The following is a 19,575-nucleotide window of genomic DNA, read 5'->3' on the forward strand; positions in this document are numbered from 1 at the left end:
GGGGCATTCCCACCCGTCCCTGAGGAGAGGGGCTCACTGTACCTGGACTGTTTGTACAAACAAGAGTGTATGCTGAGCACTTGCCGTTTTTCCAGAAATCTTGGATTTTGGAACATGCCAGGCAGAGGGTGCCCATGTGATGTGCTTCCCTGTCACAGCTCATTGCTGGGGGATTCAGCACATCCTGCACGACCCCACTGGGAGCACTCTTGAACACAGGCATCTGGTTTCCTCCGGCCTTTGTCTTATGCACCGTTGCCCCCTGATGATTGTGCTTTCTGTCTTTTTTGCTATAATAAACCATGGTCATGGGTACAACCATATGATGAGTTCTGAGTCCCCCAAGAGAATGATCACTGGGGGTGCATGGTCTTGGGGACCCTTACTTCATGCCTAAGAACCAGGAACCAAAAAAGACCTCTGTGGCAAGATTCACCACACCTCACTCATTTATTTTGCCAGCTGTCACTTAAATGAATGGCAAAACATACTATGAATCACAAGCACTAAACATAACTATTTTAGGTACTGAAACAGATCCACGTGCAGCCCCTTAAGCCCTCTGGCTGGCCCAGAGGAGGGGTGAGTCTGCAGGGAGGAGTCTTCCCTGCGTGAGCTCCTTTCCTTGGCTGAGGAATTGGCCTTTCCTTTATTTCTCAGAAGGGGTAACACTGAGGAACAGCGTCTTTATGAGGTGTCACCAAGGCTTCAGGTCATCTTGGAACCAGGCATCGTAGAATCCAGAGGGAGAAGTGGGCAGGGTGTAGAAGTCGACTGCGCTGCGGCCAAAGCCGGCAGCGTGGCCCGAGCCTGGGACGGGCACGGGCCAGTCTGCTCTGGATGGAGCAGGGGAATGTGAGACGTGGGCAGTGGGAGAGGGAGAGGGAATAACAGCACCGCCTGCTCTGGCCTTTGCTTAAAAAGGAGGGAGGTTCAAAAGGGAGAGGATATGTGATTCATGCTGAGGTTTGACAGAAAACAACAAAATTCTGTAAAGCAATTACCCTTCAATTCAAAAGAGAGAAAGAGAAAAAAGGAAGGGTCCTAGTGCACAGACTGTCATGTTGTGCCCTGGGCTGCCCTGCAGCCAGAGATCTGCCACCAGCGGGTGAGAGAATTACCTCCACTCTACACCTGTGTTTCTTATTCTACTGCAGAAGGGATAGTGAAGGCAGTAGCTCTACTCCTAAATGCAAATAGTGAAGGTCAGTCCCTAAAGGAGGGATCTGATATGAATAAATGCAAGAGACAACTCAACAGGTGGACAAATGGAGGTTACAGTAAGAGAGAGTAGAGTTCATTACCATGGAAGAGAGGGATTACCAAACAGAGAGAAACAGACAACAAAGACCACTGGTCGTCCTAGCCAGCTCAACATGGGATGTGTCAACATTCTGGTGTATTTCAATGCCATTTAAAATCTACATCTAGGACGGGTGCAGGGACCCAGGGGGAGGCGTGATGGGGAGCTTCTGGGCTGCAGTACTGTTCCACTTCTTGGTCTGGGTGGCAGTTAAATGGCTGTGTTCGCCTGTGAAAATTCACTGAGCTGTTCTTGTCATCTAGGGATTTCTGTGCACACGTATTCTACTTCTATTGTCACTTTAATTCTCCTTCCCAACATCTAAACATACACAGATATTTAATTTTTTAATTATAGAAATAGAAAAAAATTACCACTCACCATTAGATCATAAGTATTACATATATTACTTTTTAAAATATATAGTGAAATACCTACCTGTAGCTATAAGACATATGCAATTTTACATAATAAATGAAAGATGAAAAAATCATGAATGCTTTCCATAACTTCCATATTTTAATGGCTGCAATATTTGGGTACATGTTTCATAACTAACTTCTTTTTTATTGACAACTTAACTTGCTGATGAACTTTCAATATTATAAAACACTATGATCAATATTTGGGGGGATGTGGCCTTTACCAAATGCTGAATTATTTCCTCAGCAGATAAGCTTAAAAAATAGAATTATTAGGCTAAAGGTGATGAACATTTTTAGGACAGTTTTTTATAGATTGTCAAGTTACTTTCCAAAACTATGGTATCATTTTGAAAAGTAATGAAGCATGGCAAAAAAGCATGGCCTGGCAGTGAGGGAGGCAAGGGTTTAAACACTGCCAGTTACTAGCTGTATGTTCACAGGCAGGTTCCTTAACTTCTCTGAGCTTCAGCTTCCTTATCTGGAAAATAGGGACAAAGTCTCCTAATATATCAGCTTATTGTGAAGATTCAACAATATTAAACACCACCATCAATTCATAAATGTGCCATACCCTGGCCTACACTGGGTATCCACATGGTAACGTTTTGAAGGAAAAATTTAGATCAGGTCTTAATTAGTTCTTTATGTAACACTCCCAAAAATATTTTTCTCAGTCTGCTGGTACCATCCACTCATTCAGTCTTATTTTTTTGTGAATGTGGTTTTATTTATTATTTATAAGACTGGAAAGTTATCTCTGTCTTAGAGACTTGAGAATTGATTATTTTTATTTTTTCTTGATATTTATATACTTTTAGATAACTTAAAAAATTTTTGAGTTCAATTTATTTAGAATTAAATTTGACATTTATAGTAAGGAAAGGACCCAACATATTTTTTTTTCAAATTTCTAGTCAGTTAATTTAAAATATTTTAGTGAATAAAATACTTTGATTTGTGAGATTTCCTTTGTAACAGTCATATATAAAAGGTCGTATATAAAATTAAACCAAATCTAATACCAGAATCCTTTGCTTTTTGAAAGTTTGCTTTTCGCTGCTTTGCTTGGATGAAAGATCTATATTAGTACCTGTTTTTGCTAATGAAAGAAATCTGAAGGGGATTTTGGCCTTTAGGGAAAAAGGCAAAAGGTAAAAATAGTGTTCTGCGTCTGTCCTGCAGTGAATGTTAGGCAGCCAGCGCCACCCTGAACGGAGGGGGTTCCTCCCCAGGTATGACTCTTAGCCTCGCAGCGTCAGCCACCACAGCTCTCAGCTGTGAGCGTCAGTGCTTTACCTCGACTCATCTTTTGCCTCCGATAGCAAACTGTGTCCTAAGGTAACTGCTTCTTCACGGTGAGGGTTAGGAAAGTTTTCACAGGAATGCTCCACTATCAAGAGAGCAGGAGAAACCTGCCTACGTCTTAGCAGTCATTCATTTTCCCATTAAGGTATTCTAAATACGATCTGCTATTTTTAGTAAACAGATGTTTTCCGCTTACTCTTTTAAGAGTGCGTATGTTGTTCTTTTTATTCAAGACACAACTTTTTTCAGGAAGCTTAGAAATAACCAGCAATAATATAGTTACTCTCTTTTATTCAGATATAGGCACAATGTTAAAAGCTTACCTGAAATTCTGTACTGCATCAAGGTGTGAAATTACAGTGGAACTGAAATTAAAATGCAGAAAACTATGATTATAAAAAGCTAGGAATGCAATACACAAAGCAATCTGAGAAGAGTTTAAATAAAAACAACTTTCCTATTTTCAAGGTGGAGTTCAAGGTAGTTAAGGATAGTAAATTTTAATTATAATTTGATGTTGTACGCTAATAAAGAAAAACAAAATGGTAAAGACAATGATGTAAAAGCCTGTATATCAGGACTTCCCTGGTGGTCCAGTGGTTAAGACTCCTCACTCCCAGTGCAGGGGGCTTGGGTTCAATCCCTGGTCAGGGAACTAGATCCTACATGCCACAACTAAAGATCCCACATGCTGCAACAAAAATTAAAGATCCCACATGCCGCACTAAGACCCAGCACAGTCAAATCAATAAATAAATATTAACAACAACAACAACAACTTTTATATTAGCCATGGAAGGTATGCACAGTCAACAAAGAGCAAAATCAGGAAAGGTCTCTAAAGCCTTCATTTTGTTGCTAAGAACCCATCCACAGTATCTACAGGCTGGAAACTTTGGTCATTTTCAGACACCGAAGCCTACTGACAGAGGATCAATTTCAAAAGGCCCTGCTGGAGGTGCTGCTGAATTATTTACTCTGGAGGCTGAACTTTGCTATTGGTGGTCCCCAAAGCAATCAAATCCCAATCTTAGGGCACTGAAACCACACGTACCCAACAACCTCTCTCTCGGTGCTGCTGGGGAAGGTGCCTGAGACACACAGCCCGTCCTCTCCACGGCTTCCTTTGGGGTCACCTTAGACCCAGCATCCAGTCAGGCCCACAGATCACCTGAACCTCCCCTCTCCCCGGGGCAAGGGCCCTGACACTTCACCCTCCAGGCCCCCAGCCTTGCTTCCTGCAAAGGGGACCTCGTGGAGCACCTGGGAGCAGCTCTCCTGGGCAGCAGAGGCCAGTGAGGGCTCAGAGTGGCTTACATGATTACAGAAGCTGCCTTCACAGAGAAGGAAAGTGAGAGCTACACACGAAATGAGAATTCTAAGACTTTATGTCCTCTTCTCATCCAGTCCAGACACGACCGTGACACTGCTATAACCCACGTGTGTTTCCCCCCTCCCAAAGCTGGAAGAGTCTCCCGTCTCCTCAAAGCTAGAAGAGTTGCCCTGCTTCATAGGAATTCAGTTCATGTTTTGCTCTCCCTACGAACATAGCTAGTGTAGATGATAAAATTCCAGTTGAGCTATTTCAAATCCTAAAAGATGATGCTGTGAAAGTGCTACACTCAATATGCCAGCAATTTTGGAAAACTCAGCAGAGGCCACAGGCCTGGAAAATGTCAGTTTTCATTCCAATCCCAAAGAAAGGCAATGCCAAAGAATGCTCAAACTACCGCACAATTGCACTCATCTGACATGCTAGTAAAGTAATGCTCAAAATTCTCCAAGCCAGGCTTCAGCAACACATGAACCATGAACTTCCAGATGTTCAAGCTGGTTTTAGAAAAGGCAGAGGAATCAGAGATCAAATTGCCAACATCCGATGGATCATCGAAAAAGAAAGAGTTTCAGAAAAACATCAATTTCTGCTTTATTGACTAGCCAAAGCCTTTGGCTGTGTGGATCACAATAAACTGTGGCAAATTCTGAAAGAGATGGGAATACCAGACCACCTGACCTGCCTCTTGAGAAGTCTGTATGCAGGTCAGGAAGCAACAGTTAGAACTGGACATAGAACAACAGACTGGTTCCAAACAGGCTGTATATTGTCACCCTGCTTATTTAACTCATATGCAGAGTACATCATGAGAAACCCTGGGCTAGATGAAGCACAAGCTGGAATCAAGATTGCTGGGAGAAATATCAATAATCTCAGATATGCAGATGACACCACCCTTATGGCAGAAAGTGAAGAAGAACTAAAGAGCCTCTTGATGAAAGTGAAAGAAGAGAGTGAAAAAGTTGACTTAAAGCTCAACATTCAGAAAACTAAGATCATGGCATCCAGTCCCGTCACTTCATGGCATGAAGAGGAACTAAAAAGCCTCTTGATGAAAGTGAAAGAGGAGAGTGAAAAAGTTGGCTTAAAACTCAACATTCAGAAAATTAAGATCATGGCATCCGGTCCCATCACTTCATGGGAAATAGATGGGGAAACAGTGGAAACAGTGTCAGACTTTATTTTTTGGGGCTCCAAAATCAGTGCAGATGGTGATTGCAGCCATGAAATTAAAAGATGCTTACTCCTTGGAAGAAAAGTTATGACCAACCTAGATAGCATATTCAAAAGCAGAGACATTACTTTGCCAACAAAGGTCCGTCTAGTTAAGGCTATGGTTTTCCCAGTGATCATGTATGGATGTGAGAGATGGACTGTGAAGAAAGCTGAGCGCTGAAGAATTGATGTTTTTGAACTGTGGTGTTGGAGAAGACTCTTTAGAGTCCCTTGGACTGCAAGGAGATCCAACCAGTCTCAGTCCTGGGTGTTCACTGGAAGGAGTGATGCTGAAGGTGAAACTCCAGCACTTTAGCCACCTCATGTGAAGAGTTGACTCATTGGAAAAGACTCTGATGCTGGGAGGGATTGAGGGCAGGAGGAGAAGGGGACGACAGAGGATGAGATGGCTGGATGGCATCACTGACTCGATGGACGTGAGTTTGAGTGAACTCTGGGAGTTGGTGATGGACAGGGAGGCCTGGCGTGCTGCAATTAATGGGGTTGCAAAGAGTCGGACACGACTGAGCGACTGGACTGAACTGAACTAAAAGGTTAAAAAGTGTATTACTGAATTTCATACTGTTGGGAAAGAGCTCTATAAAGACCATAATTCCACAAGGCTGCACACACCTTCAGAAAGGAAAAAGGACACTTTGTTTTGCTTAAAGTAATTTAACTGTTCATTAAAATTTCCTTTCAAATGCTGAATAGCAGTGAATTCCCTGAATAAAGTGAATACTGAATACTTTGAATTCTCTTTTTGATCTTAATTTGCAGAGAACTTGAACATCTTTCACGTCGCTATTATTTTATTAAGTAAATTGAGGAAGGACATTCACTCTGTCCATTACTGACCACTGCTTTGGTAATATCCCAAATGCACTATGGTGATTTCATCTGGATATTGAGACAAATTAGACCATTTTCTACTTTTGAATTTATGAAAGCAATGATTCTCAGTGGTAATACCACTCCTAGGGGAGCATTTTGGAGAAGGGAAAGGCTACCCACTCCAGTATTCTTGCCTGGAGAATTCCCATGGACAGAGGAGCTTGGCGGACTTCAGTCCATGTGGTCACAAAGAGTCAGGCATGACTAAGCAACTAAGCACAGCACAGCACAGGGGAGCATTTTGGGAATACTGGTGTCCCTTCTGGTTGTCATAATAATTTGGGGAGCCAGGAATGTTAGATGTCCTGCAGAGCACAATGGAGAAATGTCCCATGTAACTTTGAAATACCCTGCTAATCTAAATCCACTGTAAATATAAATAAATGGTTCTTTAATGTGTGCTAACATAAAACATTTTCATAAGCAGTTGCACAAAAAGTCCAACGTTTAGAAACAGAAGCTTAATGATTTGAGACATTCCTTCCAAATTTATGAATAAATTACTTACTATGTGCACTTTGCTGTCCAAGGTAGCATCATATTTCCAACTATATATTTAGTTGAAAAGGTTAAAAGTCACAAAGCCAGTTGCAAATGTACAACTGGTAATTTAGGAGAACCAAAACATGACTTAATTAGTAGGACACATGGAAAGTAGGAGCCTTGATGGGTTCATTAAAAGGCTGTTTTAAACATAGCACCTATCAGCGCTATCCTATATATTTTAATTTTTACATTTTTCATAGCACAGAACAGATTCTGTACCCAGGGGTCTTCACAAAGCTCCTGTTTCTTTTCCCCACATCACCAGTGAAAGAGCTTTGAAGGCCATTTGAGTAAAATGTATTCTTCAATATGTGGAAGGATTTCAAGATAAGAGACGTATTTCTAGTGATTTCTCACTGCCCTAACGTTTCATGTCATAAGGTGGAGAACTGTTATGACACAGTATTTATGAATAGGGCCAGGTCACTCGCGAGGCCATCATTCTTCAATTCCTCCACTCCGACAGTCTGTGACCTGTCTCAGCACACTAGCCCCACTACACGAGGTCAGAACCAGCTACTTCTTTTCATTTGTGTGTCACATCCACCTCTAACATTTCGTTTTCTTGATAGTCTTGTATGAAATGGCTTCTGGTTCTACTTTCTTAAATTCAAACTTCCTCATTGTAAATACAAATGGCCTTCTACATCCACAGGTTCTGCATCTCTGGATTCAACCAACCTCAGATCAAAAATCCCTTCTCCAGTGGATCTTCCTGACCCAGGAATCGAACCGGAGTCTCCTTCATTGCAGGCAGATTCCTGACCACCTGAGCTATCAGGGAAGCCCGGTAGCCACTCCAGTATTCTTGGGCTTTCCTTGTGGCTCAGCGGGTACAGAATGCAATGTGGGAGAGACCTGGGTTGGATCCCTGGGTTGGGAAGATCCCCTGGAGAAGGGAGGAGCTACCCACGCCAGTATTCTGGCCTGGAGAATTCCATGGACTGTATAGTCCATGGGGCTGCAAAGAGTTGGACACAACTGAGCAACTTTCACTTTCAGATTGAAAATATTATGAAGAAAATTTCCAGAAAGTTCCAGAAAAGCAAAATTTAAATTTGCTGCATGCTTACAACTTACAACATAGCACTTATACTGTATTAGGTATCATAAGTAGTCTAAACAGCTTTGTAGGTTATATGCAAATATGGTGCCATTTATAGGAGGAACTTGAACATCCTTGAATTTTGGTATTAGGGGAAGGGGTCTGAGAACCAATCCCCTGAGGATACCATGGGACAACTATGAATTCTAGCATGTGACTACTCCATGACGTCAGCTGGGGGTGGTCACCCCAGGAAGTCTACAGGTAAATACATATTTTGCTATTAAAAATTATTTCCTTTTTCTTTCCTTTGCATATTATTCTTAGGGCATTTCATCAAGTTGTTGACTTGATGAGGCTGAAAGCTATTTCCTGTTGAGACGTAAATGTCTGTTGGGGTGGAGGGCATTAGTACTGATGAGAAAGAACAAGTGACAGACACAATTCAATAGCAAAACCCAGAAATTTAATTGAAAAACAGGCAGAGGATCTAAACAGACATTTTTCTAAAGCAGACATACAGATGGCTCATAAGCACATGAAAAGCTGTTCAATACCCCCCTAATTATCAGGGAAATGCACATCAAGCAAACCATCACCTCACACCTATTAGCACAGGTATAAACAAAAAAAGGTAAGAAGTAACAAGTGATGCTGAGACATGGAGACGAGAGAACTCTTGTGCACTGCTGTGTTGTGCTCAGTCGCTCAGTCGTGTCCGACTCTTTGGGACCCCATGGACTGTAGTTTGTCAAGCTCCTCTGTCCATGGCGATTCTCCAGGCAAAAATACTGAAGTGGGTTGCCATGTCCTCCTCCAAGGGATCTTTCCAACCCAGGGATCAAACCCAGGTCTCCTGCATTGCAGGAGGATTCTTTACCAGCTGAGCCACCAGGGAAACCTAAGAATATTGGATCAAGTAGCCTATCCCTTCTCCAGGGGATCTTCCCGACCCAGGCATCAAACTGGGGTCTCCTGCATTGCAGGCAGATTCTTTATCAGCTGAGCTACCAGGGAATCCCCGGTGCACTGGTAGTGAGAAGTAAACTGGTGCAGCCACTATGGAAAACATTATGAGGGTCTCCCCAAAATTAAACATTGAACTAATATATGACCTAGCAGTTCCAGTTCAGAAACATCTGAAGGGAACACAAACAGCAACTTGAAAAGACACCTGTATCCGCATGTCCATTACAGCACTATTTATAATAGCCAAGATGAGAAGGAACCTAAGTATGTGTCGATGAATGAATGGATAAAGAAAACATGGTATATATACAACAGAATATGTTTCAGCCACAAAAAAGAAAGAAATCCTGCCATTTGTGACAACATGGACAGACCTTGGAGGCATTAAGTGAAATAAGTCAGACAGAGAAAGACAAATACCATATGATCTCATTTACATGTAGACTCTAAAAACAAACAAAAAAACCACACCGTGAACTCTTTAGAGAACAGACTGGGTTGCTAGAGGCAGGGGCGGAAGGTGGGTAAAATGGGTGAAGGTTCTCAGAAGGTACAAAGTTCCGATTATAAAGTAGTTAAGTCCTGGGGAAGTAATACACACCGAGGTCAGTTCAGTCCAGTCACTCCGTCATGTCCGACTCTCTGCGACCCCATGGACTGCAGCACGCCAGGCCTCCCTGTCCATACCAACTCCCGGAGTTTACTCAAGCTCACACACCGTGGTAACTATAGTTAATAATACTGTACTATATATTTGAAAGTTGCTGAGAAGGTAACATTTTTTTCTTTTTTTGGCTTTACATCACGGCTTGTGGGATCTTAGTTGCCCACCAGGGATTGAACCTGGGCCCCAGCAGTGAGAGCACCGAATCCTAACCAGTGAACTGCCAGGACATTCCTGAGAGTAACTTAACTAGACTTACGGTGGTCATCATTTCACAAAGTACAGAAACAGTAAATCATTACATAGTGCACCTGGAAACTAACGCTTCTGTGTCAATAATATATCTCAATTAAGAGGAAAGGTGTGAGGGGACGAAAGCAGTGTCAGGGCGGGTGACCCCCTGCGTGGCGAGCAGGGCTCACGTACCTGTCCGGGCACAGGGAGACGTAGAGCAGCAGCAGCAGGGGCCCGGCCCCGACGACAGTGGCCAGGGAGGACCGCATCCAGGAGCTGAGCTGGCAGAAGTTGCAGTATTGCACCACGGCGGTCAGCACGGCCGAGCCCGTGAACATGGTGGACTGAAATGAGGGGAGGGCTCGTGAGGACCCCAGTGCGCCCACCAGCCTCCCCTCCACCTGGGAACCCCGAGAGCAGATGACACACTCACTTACCTGTCCTTCTGTGGAACAGAACACCCTCAGTTCAGGGACAGATCTTAAACCATGGGACTAATTAAGTTCCCACAGTTTTCTCGCTTACAGGTCTCACAGGCACTAAGATTCCTCTCCGACGTGTGGGAACCACACACGTCACCTTGGCAGGGAGGAAAGGCAGGCTGCCCCCATGAAGCCACCCGGTCATCAGTTCCCTCCCCAAAACCTGTCCTGCGGGCACCCTGCTGCATGTCTGCGGAAATGAAATCGGGGTGTGTAAGTAGCGAATGCAGCCAGCCCGCCAGCACTCTGTGCTACAGTTGCCGGCACCAGAAATACAATCTTGCAACAGCAGCGTGAATTCACTCTTTATGGGTTTAACTTGGAAGCACCTTCCATGATCAACAGCAGCCAGCTGAGGTGCCAGTGGATGGTTGGTGCCAGCTCTGCAGACTAAGGTTATTATTTTTACTTTTAAAATGAAGTACAGTTGATGGACAACAGTGTATTACCCTGTATCATTTGGATATGTGGGACAGATGCTTCCTCATAAAACATGTAAGGAAATAACTGATTTGGGATTTGGCGACACTCAGAGGGTAGGAGAGCACCCAGCCCCACAGGGCACTCTTCCCAGGCAGGCCTGCTCCTCTGTCCTAGGCAAGTCTTTTAAAAAGACAACTTCAAAGGACTAATAGGGTATGGGCCTTTGTGTTTAAATTCCTGTCCCAAGCCAGCAGACTTATTTAAAAATAAAAAAGTGATCCGTAAGCCCAGAGGAACCTGGACACAAAATCACTGCGACTCTACTTACGTGTATGTTTGTTTCAAATTCAGAGGTGACGTGTGAATACACCGCCAGGGCGGGGAGAGACACCAGGATGGCCCCGATGAAATGGCGCGGGAGCCAGCCGGCTATCCACTCCAGCAGGCGCTTCGTGCACGTCATCACGTCCTCCAGGAAGAACACCATCCTGGGGAGCGGGGAGAAAGGAAAATCAGGGTTTGGGTCTTTTTGGTGCCCCCCAGCCAAGGGCAGGCACGCACAGGGCGCAGCTAGTTTGGGAGTGGGTCCCCAGCAGCTTGGTGAGGAGCTTGGAGCCGAGACACGGAGGCAGGCAGGCCCCAGAGAAGGGCTTGCTGTGGGCAAGGCAGAGAAACCCTTTGGCAAAGAGCTGAAGGGGCCTCCTGGGAGGCTGGAGGTGAGCGTGGAGGGGAGGGGTCACGCACTGGAAGCTACAGTTTCCTGTCCTGGGATGCTGGGGAGGAGCAGAAACTCCAGGTCAGGGCCAGTCTCCCTGTTTCTCTCTGACCCCCAGTGTGGGGCCATCCTGCTGAGAGCAGCAGGGCTGGAGGAAGGGGTGGGCCTGGGGCAGCGATGGCATCGGCAGAATCACTGTGAGCTCCTGGGGCTGGGGCTGCACTTGAAGGCCAGTTGGGCGGGTCCTGAGGGCCCTGCCTCCTAGAGAGGCCCTGATGTCTCTCAGACCCTCTGTCCATTTTTAAACGGAGTGCCTTTTATTATTGAGCTAACATTCTGGACCCTTGTTGTGGACACGACTGCCAATACTTTTCTATTCTGTATGTCCTCGTTCACTTAGGGGTGAAGAGTGATGATGGTGTTCTTTGAAACATGAAAGTTTTAGATTCTAATGAAGTCTAGCGTAGCTACGTTTTCTTTGGCTGCTTGTGTTTCCGTGTCACCTCGAAGAAACCACTGCCTGACCCGAGCCCATGAACTTGGGCCTGCGCTTCCTCTGGGGGTTTAGGGCTTCACTCTTGCATCCAGGAGAGGCCCCGGTCAGGGGCACCCTGCACACCTCCTCTTCTCTCTCTCTGCTCTGCTTTCTTACCCCTTATCTTCCCACTTTCTAAGTGTCTGGTTTGGGAGCTCAAGGGACTTAACTGGTGGCATTGAGGCCGCAGGGGACACTGACCTGCAGATAAGGAGGGGGACCCCCTGTGCTGAGGGGTTCGCGAGGGAGGAGCCTGTGAAGCAGGGCTGGGCCAGGGAAGAGAAGAGGACCGTCCAGAAATGCACTCGCGGAGCCGGCTGGCAGTTATGCCAGCAGAGGGAGCTGAAGGCTAACAGCTGCGGAGCAGCCCGCAGGTGGGCCTTTACCTGACAGAGACCACGAGGGACAGGATCTCCAGCAGCAGGGCCGCTCCGAAGACTGCCAGGGCGGCCGGCGGGGGCGGCGTGGAGGCGGCCCCGTACCTCAGGAAGCAGGTGATGGAGAGAATCAGAAACACTGTTGTCGACAGAAGCACATCCAGGAGGGAGCTGAAGGTGGCACTGGCGAAAGTCCTCACGGGAGAGCTCTTTACAACCTGCTGGGAGGTGGCGGTGGGGAGGTTAACAGATGCTGCTGGGTGTGCCGCCTGGAGGAAGGCGACCCAGGTGGGAAACAGTGGGTGTCTGCTGCACACTTGCCTCCCATGGACCAGGTGCGGGCGAGAAATGCTTCACACAGCCGTCTCCCTGATACTACCCCCTGCCCAACAGTGAGGAAACTGAGGCACAGAGAAGTGCAGAAATTTGTCCAAGGTCACAGAGCAGCTGAGTACAAACCAGTAAATTCTCACAGGCGTGTGACACACTGAGCCTGAAATATGCTGCTGACAGGAAAGTCGTGCTAGAAGCCAGGTCCCAGACTCGGGGCTTCCTGACCGAAGCAGAAGGCGGGGCTAGAGCAGCAGTAACAGTAATGGCAGGAGTCTGTTCTGGGCCTGGGTCTGCACGGGATGCAGGGGGTACGGACAGACGGGAAACAATGCCCCTGGGGGGCTCACAGCCTAATGGTGGGCAGATGAGCGTCTCAGATGGTGGTGTGGTCAGTGTGACAAAGCGACACGCACGGGGTACTAGAGAATCACAGCAAAGGGGAAAAATGATGACAAAGCCAGAGTCCGAGAGAGAGGCCAGCTCCAAGCACCAGGTAGACCCTTGCAGGGACCAGCCTCACTCCACACTCACACAGTTCTTGAGGAGGAAATGCTCCTCGTCTCAGGGCATAGGTCAGAGGCCAAGGCGAGGGGCCACCCAAGGTCACACAGGCGAGGAGGAGCCCAGTCAGGGCTGTGGTGCCTTGACCACGTCACCCACTGTCCCTGGGCCTCGTTTCCTTATTTGGAACAAGGATGAACTCTGGACCGACACCTTGTGGACGATGGCGATGCTTCACTGGGAAAACACCGAGTGCAGTGGGAGCCTAAGTGGGGACGCCTGGAGCCTTCCGCTGCTCCTGCAGCCCTCCCCTCCTCGACCCCCTGCCCCAAGTTCCAGGGGCAGCACCCCACCTGCACCCTAGACTACAGGCTCGTCCACTCCCGTCACCTTCTATGGCTCAGCCACGTGACCTTTACACAGCACAGTCTGATGGTGCCACCCCCTGTTCTGGATCCTTCCCAGCTCCCCTGGCCTTTGGCATAACATCCACTGTGCAGGAAGCTGCCCACCTGCCACCTCCACCCCATCTGCCAGATGGAAGCACCCCCAGATCCCTGGAGGTACCCAGGCTCCATCTCATCTCCAAGGATTGCAGCTGCTGGCCCCTCTCTGCAACATTCCTTCACTGGGTTAGTTGCCAGCCTTCCCACTAACATGGGCTCCCTCTAGGCCCTCAACCTGGGGTCAGTGTGCTCTGAGGGCCTTTCGGGACCCAGAAGTCTGGGTTCTGACTTCTGCCAGGTTACTGCTTCCCCGAGAGCGTCTGTCATCTCTCGGCCTCAGTCCCAGGAGCAGGTGCTCAGGGAGCATCTGGTGACAAGAGGGGTGGGTAGCCCATGCCTGCTGCTAGGGAGGCTCTGCACTCAGCACCGCAGTTGGGGGATGTTCCAGTCTAGCGACGAGGTCTCAGCCTCTCAACCTTCCCTGGCCTTGGCTTTCTTTTGGCAAAATGAGGATCATCATAAACTTGCTTAAAAGGCTGCTGTGTGGACTAAATGAGATGATGTTCTGCTCTCCAGGCATCAATCAACTGACTCAAAAGTCCACATGAGGAGCCCCGCCTGGGGTGTTCACAGGTATTCAGGTCCCAAGAGGCTCATGAAACCCAACCCCACAGGCATGACCTGCCCTGTCTGGTTCACCAGGACTTTCGGGCCTGGTCGGGCCCTGGATGCAGCAGACACTAAGGGGTGATCCTCTGGATGAACAAATGGAAGTCGAAGAAGAAACCCTTTTGGCTCTGGGCTGGGAGGGTATGTGTTTTTGACCTTGTAACACAGCTGGGTTAGGTCTAGGAAGACCGCAGGGGGCTGGCTGCTTGTAACTCAAACCAGGCTCTAGGCTACTGCTTCTGTCCATCGCTCCCATCAAGCCCCACCAAACGCTTGCAGGTTTGAGGACTGGACACCACATAGAGTAGAGAATAAGAGATGAGCTCCTGCCTCCCCAAGCTGAGAGTCCAGGGAGGGAGGCATATGATTCAACAGTCCCACAAGAAGAGGTTTCAATACAGGATTCCAGCTGTGAAGACACGGCGTAATGGGCAGGGGGGAGGGGTGGGGGGTGGTATGGGGTGGGTGGGAATCCAGTCTGCAGTCAGGGACTGTTTCTTGAAGGAAGTGACGTTTGGGCTCAGAGTTACAGGACAACAGGAATTAAGGCAGGAGAGGGCAGTGGAGGGGAGCTCAGCCCTGAAGCATCTGGGAAATCCCAGTGAGGTGGCAGGCCTGATTTGTGTCCCATCACAGTGGGAAGAAAGCCAACAGGGAACAGGGAGAGAAGTCCTCCTGGAGAACAGAACAGGTGGGGCTGGAGCCCCCCTCCCCATACTAGGCCTCCAGGGGCTGGAGCATGGCCGGGGAGCCTGGGCACCCACCAGCTGAAGGGGAAGGAGACCAAGAGGTGACAAGCTGAGTTGCTGTAGACAGATTTAGGGTTTTCTCCTTTGTGGGGACGAATTCACATACAGGTGAAATTCAGGGCTTACATACAGACTGTGGGAGATCAAAACGAGCCTTCAAATTCCTGTTGCTCAGGAAAATGAAAAATGGCTGCCCAAGCACAAGACTGAGAACTACTGAGTAAAACCGGCACGTCTTTAGTAAAATTATGAGGAAACACACACCTCTTCTTGATAGCTGGTCCTGTAGGCCCGCTCGAGCTCCGGATCCAGGAAGTTCAAGCTGAACTGGTTAATGGGCGGCTTAAAAAAGTAGTCTTTCATCAGGCTAGAAGAGATGATAAATGCAATCAATCAACGTGCAGCACAATCGTCACACTTATTCTATCAGAGGATCACTGTTAGCTACAGAGATGCCGTTTGTGGAGCATGTCACAAAGGCTGAACCTGAAAGTCACGGCACAATAGATACTGCTCAACCACCCCTTTAGAACTCTCTGGAAAGTCCTTCGTGCTTCTACACAGAATCCCATTTCAGGCTGCACCTCCATGAAAGAATGCCCATTCACCATAAATATAACACACAGCAGTAGAACTGTGCTTTTGAAAACATCTTCTGGCATCCAGAATTAGAAGGAGGCGGCAGCTTTTTCTGTTCCATGAAACGCTCCCCTCTGAAGGACCAGCAGGTCCCTGCATGGATCGTGCTTATGTGGATTCGGAGGCTTCCTTGCACACATAATTCAGAACCGGCTGTCCTGTCACTCAGAGCACTGACAGTAATTACCACTGTCACCGCTAACAGGTTGTTATCACAAAATTGTGTTTACAGTCAGTGTAATTTTGGAGCCGTTGTCACATATGCAGATTGCGTGTGAAACCTGAAAAATGATAATGCTCGATGATTTTAATAGCAGAGAAATCAAGCCTGCTTTACGTGGTTCTCTCATTCTTTTACGGATGGCTAGCAAATAGTCATATCCGTTTTATCCTGCAGAAAATTACTATAAATCTAAGGGGATGTTAATATAATTTTAAAATGAAAATATAGCTGTGGGCTGTCTCTCTGCTTCACACAGTAACTGCCAGAATGATTAAAGCAGATTAAGTACACGAAGTGCCCATCAGGCGCCCAGCACACAGCAAGGGCCACTACACGTCGTCCTTTCCACGCTCAGACGACTCCTGGTGATAAGTGCGAGATTCCTTATGGCTCTCAGGTTCAGCAGAGGAAAAAAAGCCACCCCCAAGTGTTGACTGTCCCTCCATCTTCCCTTTCACTTGGTGAGTGAGGACAGAGGGAAAAACAACAAAGCAGCTACAAGGAGGAAACGTAATGGCTGTATTTCTGCAGTCAAGAGGCAAAGTGAAAGTTGCTCAGTCGTGTCTGACTCTTTGCAACCCCATGGACTATACAGTCCATGAAATTTTCTAGGCCAGAATACTGGAGTAGGTAGCCTTTCCCTTCTCCAGGGGATCTTCCCAATCCAGGAATCAAACCCTAGTCTCCTGCCCCTGGTGGCTCAGCTGGTAAAGAATCTGCCTGCACTGAGAGAGACCTGGGTTCAATCCCTGGGTTGGGAAGATCCCTTGGAGAAAGGAATGGCTACACTCCAGTATTCTGGCCTGGAGAATTCCATGGACTGTATAGTCCATGGGGTCGCAAAGAGTCAAGAGGCAGGATCCACACTGTAAGCTGTGCTGCTTGTTTGAGATGAATACCGGGCCATCCCACTTCTGGGAACAGGGATGAGCTCATGTTGGATCAATCCTTTCTCAGATAGCGACCACACACCCTGAAGTGTTAGTCACTCAGTCGTGTCCAACTCTTGACAACCCTATGGACTCTAGCCCACCAGGCTCCTCTGTCTAAGGGATTTCCCAGGCAAGAATTCGGGAGTGGGTTGCCATTTCCTTCTCCAGGGGATCTTCCTGACCCAGAAATTGAACCTGAGTCTCCTACATTATAGGCAGATTCTTAACCATTTGAGTCACAAGGTAAACCCTGAACAAAATATAAAAACAACTGAAAACACTGGCGATTAGCCTGAAGCAGTAAGTGGAGCTACACCTGGAAGAAGTTGAATTTGGGGGTGGTGGGGGGGGGCGGGTTTCATCTGCAGAGAGCCATTAGTCAGCACCATGTGTAGGATAGCTACAACTCAGATAGAAAAGCTCCAGTCTCACTGACTTGGAAAACCAGGAGAGAGAGGTCAGCATGCCCACAGATGGAAAATGAGGTTGGGCATCCCAGGGGGAGAGGACCCAAGAAGGGAGAGCCCTACATTCTGCACACAGGCTCTGCTCCCATCTCTGGCAGACCCTTGAAACGCACATGTGTGCAGCCAACTCCAAGCAGCCTAATAAAGGCAAAAAGAACAGCTGCTGCCCACCTCAGGGGAGACAGAGTTTGGCATTTGAGTTCAGATCACTTATCTGGCTGCTGAAACAAACAAAAAGTTGATACTCTTCAAAGGAATGTAACAGAATGGAGAGTTTTGTATACAATGTGCACAACATAATCCAAAATTACTAGACAAGCAAGGAAACAGGAAAACATGGTCCCTCCTCAACAAAAAGCAATCAAAAAAGACCAACCTGAGGTTACCAAAAGGTTGGAATTGGAGGTTGTTGTTTATAATGTGTATATATATGTAACATGTGAAAACCATAGCATAAAGGATGAGAGGAGAGGTAATGTACCTATACTGATAGAAGATTTCTACATTTAAAGTGAAATGATACTATATTAACGATAGGAAGACTACAAAAATACAAGACTGCCTAGAGCAACCACTAAAAGAAAAATAATGCAAAGAGGTATGGCTAAAAACAAAGTATATTAAAATATAATAAAAAGGCAGATATTGTCAGAGTGATTTAAAAAGCAAGACCCACAGAAGATGTATTTCAAATAATAAAGACCCAGGTTTTAATTTTTTTAAATGGAAAATGATATAGCATGCAAACAGTAGCTAGAGTGACTGTTAATATCCAGATAATGCAGTCTTCAAGACAGAGTATTACTAGGCACAAAGATGGACACTTCAAAATGATAAAAGGATTAATTACCAGGAACATATAACACTCACAAGTGTGTATGTACCTAAAAAAGGGCTTCAAAATACTTGAAACAAAGAGACAGAGACACAGACAATTCTGTGCGATAGATACAGACAATTCCATAACCATAGCTGGGGATTATTTACTATCTCAATAATTGATAGAAATAATAATCATCTTATCAATTATCTCAATAATGGATAGAAAAACCGCCCACATTTTCAGTAGAGAGACACATGATCTGAACACTGCTGCCAATCACCTGAATCTAATTGAGGTTTATGGATTGCAACATCCTGAGAATGCAGAGTTTTCATTCTTTTTAAGTGTGTTATCGTACGTTCACCAAAACAGACCACATGCAGAAATCACAGAACACGTTCTAATGAATGTAAAAGGAATGAAGTCACATAGTGAGTGTATGCCTTTGATTACAATCAATCGAACATTAATAACTAACATATCTAAGTACCATTTTTCAATAAAAGGAGCCAGGGCTCTTTGGAGAAATAGCTGATGCCTGTGCTGGGGCAGGGAAAATATAAAATGAGTTGTTGTGCTGGAAAGTAAGAAATGGCTCAAAACAAATGAAAGAGCTATGTCAAAAGGATGCAAGAGCCAGCCTGAACGGGGGCTTCCCGGGGCCAGATTCAGGATGACTAGGGCATCACGCTCTTTAGGACAGTGATCAATGATGCCCTGTTAAGTAAAACAGTACTCCATGCGGGTTTACATGGATCTCTATGTCCACACATGGAGAGATTAAGTGGTAAGTGGGGAGAGGCTGTTCACTGCAGAATGCCAAGCGTTAAGTGGAGAACGTGCTGTCAGTGCTGCGGCAGGACAGTCACCATGCTGACCAGCACAGTAAGGACTATTACAGGCAAGAGTCATCAGTGGAGATGAGTCAAGTGAAGTGCGATGAAGAACAGGATCTCTACATGATGCCATGGGTGGCTGACTAGTCACAGGGAGAAAACAACAAGCACAGACTGCAGAAGCTGGCAACAGTCGCCTAGATGATCAATTTCACTGCCCGACGAAGGTCATCATAGTGGCGCCTTGGGCCTCTAGGGCTGGAGAAGACAAGTCCCCTCCATTGGGTGTGGACACACCCACAGCCCAGACAGAATCCTGAGGGATTCAACACAAATCCAACTTCAGGAAGATTTTATATAAGAGCCTGGCCTGCATGCTTCAAAAAGTCAACGTCTTGGAAGATGAAGGATGGCTGAGGAACTGCCCCCAGATTTGAAGATGGAAGAGGCCTGACAACCATGTAACACAGCGCATGATCCTGGATCGGG

The 19,575-nt window shown here is 46.5% G+C and overlaps 1 protein-coding gene across 2 annotated transcripts in view; it reads right to left on the reverse strand.

Annotated features, from left to right (window-relative positions):
* The window catches only part of ADCY9 (adenylate cyclase 9), a 110,478-nt gene that overhangs the window by 12,314 nt on the left and 78,589 nt on the right, over window positions 1-19,575 (reverse strand). The window contains exons 6-10 of one of the 2 annotated variants that reach the window (XM_061401028.1): window positions 15,431-15,533; window positions 12,478-12,686; window positions 11,170-11,329; window positions 10,129-10,280; window positions 3,357-3,398 (exon numbers count right to left, since the gene is read on the reverse strand). In XM_061401028.1, coding sequence (XP_061257012.1) covers window positions 3,357-3,398; window positions 10,129-10,280; window positions 11,170-11,329; window positions 12,478-12,686; window positions 15,431-15,533 — 666 coding nt within the window. Of the gene's footprint in view, window positions 1-3,356; window positions 3,399-10,128; window positions 10,281-11,169; window positions 11,330-12,477; window positions 12,690-15,430; window positions 15,534-19,575 lie in introns of both variants that reach the window. The other variant, XM_061401027.1, reaches the window with a different exon arrangement.

Source organism: Bos javanicus, chromosome 25, assembly GCF_032452875.1.
Source record: "Bos javanicus breed banteng chromosome 25, ARS-OSU_banteng_1.0, whole genome shotgun sequence".
NCBI classification, from domain to species: domain Eukaryota; kingdom Metazoa; phylum Chordata; class Mammalia; order Artiodactyla; family Bovidae; genus Bos; species Bos javanicus.